This window comes from Artemia franciscana, chromosome 3, assembly GCF_032884065.1.
Source record: "Artemia franciscana chromosome 3, ASM3288406v1, whole genome shotgun sequence".
Taxonomy (NCBI): domain Eukaryota; kingdom Metazoa; phylum Arthropoda; class Branchiopoda; order Anostraca; family Artemiidae; genus Artemia; species Artemia franciscana.
Genome location: NC_088865.1, coordinates 50,423,630 through 50,435,388, shown reverse-complemented (window position 1 = coordinate 50,435,388; position 11,759 = coordinate 50,423,630). Strand labels below are relative to the sequence as shown.

The window sequence follows — 11,759 nt, the reverse complement described above, 5'->3', positions numbered from 1 at the left end:
GTATTCCTGACAATGTATTTGAAACAGTTCGTGGTAACGAACTGTAGTAAGGAGCGACCCGGCTCAATAGTAACCAAATCTCTAAAAAATTGAATTTTGATATCAATAGCTACATCAAAAGAATCGCATTTTAATGCTGATTTTAAATATATAAGTTTCATCAAGTTTAGTCTTACCCATCAAAAGTAACGAGCCTGAGAAAATTTGCCTTATTTAAGAAAATAGGGGAAAACACCCTCTAAAAGTCGTAGAATCTTAGCGAAAATGACACCATCGGATTCAGTGTATCAGAGAACCCTATTGTAGAAGTTTCAAGCTCCTATCTACAAAAATGTGGAATTTTGTATTTTTTGCCAGAAGACAAATCACGGGTGCGTGTTTATTTGTTTTTTTTGTTTTTTTTTTTTTCAGGGGACATCGTATCGACCAAGTGGTCCTAGAATGTCGCAAGAGGACTCATTATAACGGAAATGAAAAGTTCTAGTGCCCTTTTTAAGTGACCAAAAAAATTGGAGGGCATCTAGGCCCCCTCCCACGCTCATTTTTTTCCCAAAGTCAACGGATCAAAATTTTGAGATAGCCATTTTGTTCAGCATAGTCTAAAACCATAAGAACTATGTCTTTGGGGATGACTTACTCCCCAACGATCCCTGGGGGAGGGGCTGCAAGTTAATAACTTTGACCAGTGTTTACATATAGTAATGGTTATTGGGAAGTGTACAGACGTTTTCAGGGGGATTTTATTTTGTTTGGGGGTGGGGCTGAGGATAGGGGGCTATGTTGGAGGATCTTTCCTTGGAGGAATCTGTCATGGGGGAAGAAAAATTCAATGAAAAGGGTGCAGGATTTTCTAGCATTACTATAAGAAAACAATGAAAAATAAACACGAAAACGTTTTTTCAAATGAAAGGAAGGAGTAGCACTGAAACTTAAAACGAACAGATATTATTACGAATATGAGGGGTTCTAATAATACTTTAGCATAAAGAGCGAGGTATTTAGGAGGACATAAACACCTCGCTCTTTATGCTAAAATATTTTTAGTAATTTCAACTATTTATTCTACGGCCTTTCTGATTCAGGGGTCATTCTTAAAGAATTGGGACAAAACTTACGATTTAGTATAAAGAGCGAGGTATTAACGAGGGTACAAACCCCCTCGTATACATAATAAAAATATAAGGTTATGAAAGTTTGTTACGTAAGTTAATTCTTAAGTTACGTATATTTTTTACTAATAAAAACGTTCGTTAAAAATTAAAAGTTCTAGTTGCCTTTTTAAGTAACCGAAAAATTGGAGGGCAACTAGGCCTCCTTCTCCACCCCTTATTTCTCAAAATCGTCTGATCAAAACTAAGAGATAGCCATTTAGCCAAAAAAGAATTAATGTACAAATTTCAATTTAATAATTTATGTGTGGAAAGCAAAAACCAAACATGCATTAATTCAAAAACATTCAGAACTTAAATAAAAAAAACTATTTTTTTTAGCTGAAAGTAAGGAGCGACATTAAAACTTAAAACGAACAGAAATTACTCCGTATATGAAATGGGTTGTCCCCTCCACAATCCCTCGTTCTTTACGCAAAAGTTTGACTCTTTTCCACAATTCTACTTTTTAAAACAATTAAAAGCTTTAGCGTAAAGAGCGAGGGATTGCGGAGGGGACAACCCATTTCATATACGGATTAATTTCTGTTCACTTTAAGTTTTAATGTTGCTCCTTACTTTCAGCTAAAAAAAATTATTTTTTTTTATTTAATATATTCAAAGACATTGGGAGAGCGAAGAATGTTGTATATTACGTAGTTAAAAACATATGTATATCTATCTATAGTCACAGGTGGGACACAGGGACACAACTACAATGGTGCATAACTAATATGGCGCGTAACGACTTACACGTGCGGGGAGGCTTTGGGGGTGGGTGACACCAGGAGCTAGTATATATATATATATATATATATATATATATATATATATATATATATATATATATATATATATATATATATATTATATATATATATATGTATGTATATATATATATATATATATATATATATATATATATATATATATATATATATATATATATATATATACTAGCTGGGTCCTGGCGGCTTCACCACAGGGCCCCAGCATGGCACGCAGCAGGTTTCTATATATGGATTCTCATTGTCCCTTGTGTTCTAACCACAGATAGTGCTGGGTCTCGTCGGCTTTACCACTAGTCCCCGTGGGCCCCAGCATGGCACACGGCAGGCTTCTATATATAGATTCTCATTGTTCCTTGTGTTCTGGGTCCCGGCAACGCTATGTCATTTTTGGATCGAATTGATGACGTAAATTGATTTAGTTTTCTGTTTTAAAGTTTTCGAAATGCTTTAATTCTTTGTGAAAATATATGTAAATATTTGGTGAAACAATAGAAATGTGCTGCGCCTCAGGAAAAGTTAAACTTCCTAAACTGGCTGCACCACCAGAGCCATTGAAGACTTTGCTTATTGGAACTGCGTCAGAATCTAAGCGTTTTTTATCAAACATCCGAAAATATAACTCATGTTTCCAAATGACGTCGTTTGGTGCCCAAATCAAAAATCAAGATCAATTTATGCCTACTTTCAAAGTACAAGGGTAAATTTATCAGGGTAACTTTAATAATAAATTGATAGATCCATCCTATAACAAACAAACGATTAAGAAATACAGTGCAATGAATTATTATTCCTATAGACTAATGATTCGTCCCAATGACGGGAATTATATTTTAAAGTGCCGTCAATTGTTTCACCAATACATCGTTGATATGTATGCAAAGATTGAATCAGAACTATCTATATTCACAGGTGGTACACAACTACAATGGCGCGTTACTAATATGGTGCATAACGACTTAAGCGCGTGGGGGGGGCTTGGGGGGTGCAAAGCGCCCCCACCATCTTGGTGGATCTCCCATGGACAATTATATGTTGCCTGTTCAAGAGTCGGTAAACCTGACAACCTATTTATATGCACAGACAATGCGACAGCGAAGAATGTTGTATATTTGCAAGTTTTACGTAGTTAAAAACATATATATATATATATATATATATATATATATATATATATATATATATATATATATATATATATATATATATATATATATATATATATATATATATATATATATATATATATATCCACCCCCAAGCCTTCAAAGGTAACAGACAAAAAAAAATGTTGTTAACTAGTGTTAAGCTTTTGTTCTGCAACATTAATGGTACCAGAGAGAAACTAGGTGTTTTTACAATTTACTGTCTTTTGTTTGATACTGTGTGCATTGTCAAACGCTTATGTAATTTGAATAATACTGGTCGGCTTCGGCTGTCAGTCGACCATAACTTTTTTTTTTATTTATGCTACTAAGATTACACTAATCCGGCCGTCGGGCAGCTTCACATTTGTCGCTCACAAAAAGTTTCAGTGCAAACTAGTTTATGCTGTTTATGTTAAGCCCCAGTGCATCTGCTGTCCGTACGGTTTTATTTAATGATTTTACGCTGTGGTAGGGTTTTGTCCAAACCTTTCGTGTAATGATAAGTGCTTTCAAATTTTCTAATTATTGCCTAGGGTTTTCTGCCGAATTAGTGAGGGCGGGGGCTTCTTCAACATCAAAATAATATTTTAGATGTTTTTATCTATTTTATATAGGTAAATTAAATTTACTGGTGTTACATTATATTTAATACACCCGATCCCTACTCATGCTGCCTGAAAAAACTAAGAGTAAGTGTAAAAGCATCACTTACTTTGTGCCTTTAAAAGAAATGAAAATTATTTTCAATCTTTGGATAATTTAATATAGTTTTTTCCCTCATTTTTTGGCTCTTAATTTACTCGTACGGTTAATGCCCCTGGGGCAGATTGAATAATTGGTTAGATATTTTAATGTGTTGGTATTCTGCTGCAGTTTGTTTTTTGCCGGTAGTCAGTGCATAATGGCTACCTAAGATTTTCCTTGTGAGTGTGTGTATTTTCTCTTTTTATTTTTTTCTTTCGTTCTGCCGTCCTAGTCATAGAACTTCCGGTGTGTATATATGTCATAAGTTCATACAGTATTCTTCTTGGATATTTCAACGCTACCGTTACTGATCCCACAGACATATGGAAAGCCATCATGGGTAATGTTACCCCGGACGTAACTAAGGGCAATGAAAGTCATTTGCTTCGGTTCTGCAGTGCCCATCAGCTTGTTATCACCAACACTGTTTTCGAAAGACCTTTAATTCATAAGTATACTAGGTATAGTAACGACGGCGTCATAAAGAAAATGATTATATTATCATCTCTCGGCGATGAAGGTCATCAGTTTTAATTACCACTCGTTTCATGGCGCTGATACCACGAAATAATACCTGATGTAGTTTCTTTTAAACTGAAATTCCAGAATGTCTACAACCGCATTGCAATGTTAAGCTTCCATAGTCTTGATACTCTGGCGATCAAAGAGAAGATTAAAAATTGTTTTGAAAGTCTTTCCCAGCTAGCGGATATTGAAGCCATGTTTCAATATCCAACTCGTTTAAAATCGGAGTCACCGACGCAGCTAGAACAACCCTTTGCTTGAAAATTAAGGTAAAAAAGCCTTGCCTGTCACAGGGGCCTGTGGACGATATTAAACTCCATAGAAAATGGGGGCTATGAAGACATATCGACATCTCAATGACATCAATAATAGGCTGATACATAGAGCGGATACATATGCATATACATATACATAGGCAGATATTTCGTCGACGCCAAAGCTGATGAGCTACAAGAGGCTGCCCCAAGAAAACACATTAGAGCAGTGTATACACGCTTTCATGACCTCTTGGGCTAGTGTGATCAATCAATAGAGAACGTACTATCTGTGGATGGGGGTGCTTCTTGAAGACATAGTGTCCAACCTTTCAAGGTAGAATGAACACTTAGGCAGGAGTAGAATGACTCCTGCCGTCCCCCAACCTGTGATCTATAATAACTTTAGTAATGTTGACATTTATCCGTTCACAGTGTTAGAATTAAAAATGCTGCGATGAAATTGAAAAACCGACAAGCCCCTGGCATATGTGGAATCTCAACAGAACTGCTTAAGACGGTGGTGACACTATCCTGCTATTGCTTCAAATGCTACTCAATGCAATACATTAATCGGAGATCATCCAGAAAGATGGCGTACAGAAGCAATCCTACCACCATGGAAGAGAAAAGGCTCTAGGAGGTAGTGCAAGAAATATGGAGGGATAGCGTTTCTATCGGTACCAAACGAGCTCTTTCCTATGGTTTTGTTTGCTGTAATGTTTTGCACACCCTCCATATTCTCTATAATACAAATTGCAGAGAAGGCTAACAAGTTCTATCAGCAGTCTTTCATTGATTATGTCTATTTCAAGGCAACACTCGACTCAGTTAATCGATATTCTTTATGGAATATTCTGTCTAATATATGCCTCCCGTGAAAAGATATCCGCCTACTCAGGGCCATACATCAAGAAACCAGGAGCTGTGTGCATGTGAATGGTAGATGTGGTGTGTTCTTTCAAGTAAGAATATTAGCAGGGCAAGGTTGTTCAGTTTTTCAGTTGCTCCTGAGCTATTTAACCGTATTACTGATCATATTGTGACTTGAACAATTCGGAAGTTGAGCTTTGAAATCAAGTATGGAGATATAGTTGTCACTGATTGTGGCTTGTCTGATGACATAGTGCTAGTCACCAGCTCCACGTCATAGCTGCTCATGGCTCTAAACACACTTCCGGGTGAAGCTGCCAAGACGGAACTGTCCATTAACTGGATAAAAACAAAAGTCATGGTAGTGTAGCCAAGGTCTAACAGCAATTACTTGGTAGCCACAAAGGGGTTAACCACTTCACTTATCAGGGTTCTATCTTATCATTGAATGGCTGCATCGACATGAATTTGCTGCCCGTGTGACCGAGGCCTCTTCCATCTTCGGTAGACTGAGTCATGTTAGAAAGAAGCCCAACGAGCATCCAAGAGGAAAATTCTTAGAGGGTCGGTCGATTCCATCTTGCAATAATAAGCTGAAACTTGGCCTGCAACTACAGCTGTCCTGCGCTATCTCAACAGCCTTTATTCCATGATGTTAAGGAAAATGGAGGGAATACGATGGAAAAACATTCAGCAATAAGCGCTTACGAAGTATGACTTTTTAGTCACCTTTTTCACACCTGGTTGCCGAGAGGACGCTTCGTTGGCTTGGACATCTTTTGCAATTGCCTCACCTCAGCTCGGGCTCTTTACGACTTCGAGCCAATCATTAGTGGCTGGAAAGGTGCAAAAGAAAGACCGGAGATCCTATGAAGTGATAGTCTCGTTGATTTGCCTGGATCAAGCTAGAATTTTTTTCATAATACGGAGGCCCTTACTATTGACCACCCACGGGAGAAGGCTGACGATGCTCTCAAAGCCACGCTGGCATGAGCATTAAGCAATAAGAGTAAAGTAAGTAATTGAGATATATTAAGGGTTAAGAAAGTAGAGACAGAAAGGAAGCATGGGAGACGAGAGAGACAGGGAGAGAGAGAAAGAAAGAGAGAGAAAGAGAGAGAGAGAGAGAGAGAGAGAGAGAGAGGAGAGAGAGAGAGAGAGAGAGAGAGAGAGAGGGGAGAGAGAGAGAGAGAGAAGAGAGAGAGAGAGAGAGAGAGAGAGAGAGAGAGAGAGAGAGAGAGAGAGAGAGAGAGAGAGAGATAAAGAGAATGGATGGTAGAGAAAGGTTTAGGGGAAGACAAAAGACATACACAACCTAAAAACTTGGAATTAAAGAGACAAAACAGTAATAACTAACTCTCCTAAATACAATATTCCTGGTTTTCTAGCACTGTCATCAACAAGTGGCTCTTCAAGTAACAGGCCAAGCAGTAGCAGCAGTGGTTCTGAATCAAATGAATTTCCGGGTTCTCTAGTGTACTTAGCTCCATCACCATCTGAAACAAATGACAATTTATATGAACTGACTATACTAGCCCCAGGTCCTGACGAGATGCCTATCGTTGAGAGTGGACTCACCATCTTAGCACCAAATGAGGATCAAGAGGCCACTGCAACCAGCATAGGTAATTGAAATTAATATATAATTTTTACTTCTTACAGATATAATTGGTTGGACATTGTCATCATTTGGTTGTCCAGTCAAAGGAGGATGAGAGGACAAGCTTGGCATTTTCACAAGATTGTGAATATAATAATTGTCATTCTTACCGTGAATATAATGAAACCTCATCTCATATATGCAATCAATCTACATTTAGAATTTTATTTTTATTTTTATGTCTGTTGATCAAGTAAATCTCACAATTTATGCTTAATATGCATTGTTCTTGTTTAAAAGCTATGAAATATTTTTAATACTTAATTTAAATGAAAATTACAACACATTCAGTAATTTAAAGAGAAAACACTTGGGACAGAAGTCACAGACGGCATAGAGTTTTACATTTCGATAATTTGCCGATATAAGCTAGAGACCATTTACCATTAGTCATCAAGTGACCTTCGAGATTTTTTATATTCTACACTTCAAAAAAACCGAAATAGACGTGATAAATGACTAACACTTTTTGTGGAGCTATGATGATGTCGTGTGTACGTAAAGTATAATTTACGTGCATATAATGATAAAACGACCATCTCATGGCCAGTCAGAAGGATTAAGTACATAAAACTTGATGAATTCAACAATAGTTCTTGTTGGGCTTGTAGCCCAATTTGTCAGATTTAGGTCGTGGTCCTCATATATGTACAAACTACTTTCACTCCAAGTTTAAATTTATAAATTTTCCAAGATCAAATACGACCAAGAGCCACGTGACCAATATATATGACCACATAATGATTAATGAGTCATCATACTAGCCGATTTATTCTTTCTTCATAGATTTTAATCTCTGGATGCTGTTAAATTAAGTTTTAGATTGTCCGTCTTTTTGTTGCTTGGTATCCTCACTGGGCCGCGAGAGAGGTGACTTAACTTTTCTTTTGTATATATCTTTTACAGTTAGTCCATGTAAGTAAACCTTCAAGTGAGTTAGTTAAGAGTTTAAAGTTTGCGTTGGTCTTACACTTTGATCAACAAAGGGAGTTATATTTTGTAGCCTGCTTCTGATTATCCTCTATCATAGTTAAAGAAAAAGAAGGGAAATTTATGCGAATTATAAAAATATGTTTATGGGTGGCATCTACATATGCACACCCGTTATATAATAGTTGTTATTGAACCTCAAAATATATAAAAGTAGTTATCTATTCGTTTGTAGTTTTGCTGTCAAACTTGAGTGAAGATCGTAATATTAAGCTCTCCCGATGCAGTAAATGCCAAAATGACAATCTCAAGAATTTTTTTTATAAATTAGCTTTGCGTTACTATTTTTAAATACAATGCTACAAAGAAACATTGAATATTGACTTTTGAGATTATTTCTTATAGAAAACTGCTCAATAAGATGTGTGGTCCAACTTATCAGATACTCAATTATAAAAACATTTTTGTTTTCAAATGAAAATTGAGAACAAAATTGGCACATAAAACAAACAGAAACTACTTAGTAAATGAAAATAAGTCAGCCCTTCAAGTCTGTGCACTTAGACCACACAAGTTGGTGCTTCGCAAAAACCAACTTAGAGCGTAAAAAGTATTGCCATTTCGTGATTGCAAGTGTTTGATTTAAGGATTCTATTTACCAAAGAAATAAACTCTCTTATTCTAAAGGCATCGTGAAAAAGTATTTGAAATTTCTGTTACATCACCGTTGTTTTCTTATGATGATAGAACCATAGACCAAAATTTTAAGGGAGTGGCTTTGGTGTCCTCCAAACATCCCAAACCATAGACAGAGTTCTACAGCTTGAATTTTATGTTCAAAGGAGCCCTCTTCCAAAATTCTTCAACAATCAATTATATTTGATAAGCCCTCTTATTTTTAATTTTAGATTGATAGAGGGAAAGCGTCGGGGTTCAAATCTGCCAATTATAAAAGACAGATTTCGCTCTCCAAATTCAATTCAAAACTTCCCGATATGCTCACTTTTCCCTAAAGCTTATCTATTAACCCTTGGGCCAAGAATACAGCATATCCTTAAATCGTTCATTTGCGCAAAAAATGAAAGGTCAAAGAGATCCTAAAACTTTTGGATAAAATCTCTGTGAAATGGAAATTCCAACCAGTTATAACATTCTCACCTTTCGAACATAGTTCACCAATAACTTTTTTCATTTAAGAATTGGTCACTTCAATGAGCTGGGATTGTCTTACTAGAAGTTTGAAGCAGCAAGGGACATAATAAGTCTTATGACATATTTTGTTGTATTTCAAATTTTTTAGTTAATTGACCACCTTAAATTTATGGCATGACTCTACACTCTTTGTCATCATTGGTTCAGAGGTTGTAAAATGGTGCAGATTAGATATCCTTTAGTTATTTAGTTCTTTAGTTTCAGTTCTTTCTTTTAAAATTAGCCAATATCATTTAAAAAAATAAAACATATTTTAAATTGCAAAATTTTAATAAAAACAGCAATTTTAGAAAATCAGCTATTATCAAACCTTACATGGAGAAGAGGGTAAGGCGCTGGGAATTTTGTCAACCCAGTTATGGTGAGCTTCGATACTCAACTAAAAAAAGAGATGGAGAGAGAAAGAGAAAATGGAAGGAGGATAGAGTTTAATTCTTAGAATAATTCATCTAAGGAAATTAAAAAAATTAATGTGGAAATAATACCATAGAAAAAGTGGTCGACCATATAAATATCGTCCACTATCTTAGCCAAAATGTTAAAGCTCTCCTCAAGTGTTTTCCTTTTAAAGAATTTAAAAGATTTCTAAGAGTGTACATGGATTCAATTTTATAGGTGTGACTTGGCCCACAAGAATTCTGGAGATCCTGATCTATTTGGTTCGAGCATTTATACTGTCACCTGTCTACGTTCTTTATGCTTTGCTCCGACCTTTAGGTGGTTTTCGAAAAAAGAAGAAGAAGAATATAATTGGGAGAAGGTTTTCAACATTACCATTCACACTTGATGATATCTTAGAAAACCGAGACTTCATTCTCCGATCCTTAAGGAGAGGTTAATTCCACCTCGTGTAGACTAGTCCCTGTATTTTATTTATTGGCATATTTATTTGTTTTGAAATGAAAATAATTATTTTTTCTACTTGATAGTTGATTCTTACTTTTATAAGGAAATAACAGTGAAAAACATAACAAACAATGACATCCATCCAAGCTTTCAGATTTTCAAAAACCTATGTTTTTGGGAGAAAGTGTCAAGGATCCTCAAAGCTGGTCGTTTGATTTCATTTTAGGATAATAAAATCCCCCTCCTCCCATAGTTAGATGTATGCAACAAGCAGTGGTTCATAGGGAATATTTTGCACATACATATATATATAGAGTAGTTTTTATTACAGTCCGATACAATTTTTATGCTCCTGCACACAGTGCAGCAAGAACTGTTTTTGTTTGCCTGAATCTCCTAGACTTTTAAGTTATCTGTGGAGGAACTAGATGCAACAGCTAGTGTTTCTCTTTGTCTTACAATCCCTCATCTTCTTTCAATTATCGCTGTCTAGATCTTTCCTTTTTTTTCTACCAATTTTTTTGCCCGATTAAATCAAGCTTACTCAATCGGACTATCTATCTTGGCTTTGTCAACCATTAGCTATCGCTTGATGCCCATAATTATTCGATTTTAATTCAAAATTAAAAATGATGTTGAATTAAAATCGAATTGTTGTTGGCATCTAGCGATGGCTAATTGTAGAGAAAGCCAGCACAGATAGTCGAATTGAGTGAGAGGCAAATCTGGCATTAACTTCCTTATTAGGATTGTATAAAAATGATGTTAGTTCATTTGTTAATAGATAAGTCTATCTAATATGCGTCCATGCGTCATTCCTAGGGTAGAAGAACTAAGATAGATAGTTATAGAACTAAGATAGTCCTAAAACTATGAATAGAACTTTTGAATTAAAATCGAATAGTTGTGGGCATCAAAACATGGCTAATTGTAGAAAAAGTCAAGACAGATAGTCCGATTGAGTGATAGGAAAATCTGGCATTAACCCCCTTATAAGGATTGTATAAAAATGATGTCATTTCATTTGTTAATAGATAAGTCTATCTATGATCCGCCCATGCGTCATTCCTAGGACTTAGAAGAACTAAGGTAGATAGTTATAGAGATAAGACAGACGTAGAGCCTATAGTTTTCCAAGTGTTTGGTTAAAATGCACGGGTAAACAGTGGAAATGAGTATTCTTCTCTTATTGGACCAATACTTTTTTTGTTATCTTTTTGCAAGGCACGCCCACCTAGAGTCTCAGGCAGGTAGACCAAGAATTTAAAATTGACATAGGACCATTAGATTACCTGGAATGAGAGGTAAACCAGGAACGCCCACCTATGGTCCTAGGCAAGTTGAACCAAGAGTTTAAAAACCTTCAGAGGGCCAACCAAATCGGGTTTTATAAGAATGTTCAGTAATAGGCTCTGATTCCTTAAAAAAACATTCAGGGGGTCTGGCCCAATCAATATTTCCTTTTGAAAACCTTCAGGGGCCCTCCCTCAATTAGGGACACGATCCTTATATCATCCCGATATTTGCATGCTTTTCCACCATTTTGTATTAGCAAAATTGTGGTTTTCACCACCATTTCTTATGTGGAGAATCGCTAGAGAGAGTATTGATTTTCCCATGAACAAAGGCTT

The 11,759-nt window shown here is 36.0% G+C and overlaps 1 protein-coding gene across 1 annotated transcript in view; it reads left to right on the top strand.

The window, feature by feature from the left end:
* LOC136025375 (uncharacterized) overlaps positions 1-10,208 on the top strand; it is a 145,138-nt gene extending 134,930 nt beyond the window's left edge. Inside the window, exons 10-11 of the mRNA XM_065701352.1 lie at positions 6,869-7,105; positions 9,898-10,208. Of these exons, the coding sequence (XP_065557424.1) occupies positions 6,869-7,105; positions 9,898-10,121 (461 nt within the window). The 3' untranslated portion in view covers positions 10,122-10,208. The remainder of the gene's footprint in view (positions 1-6,868; positions 7,106-9,897) is intronic.
* The last annotated feature ends 1,551 nt before the right edge of the window (positions 10,209-11,759 follow it).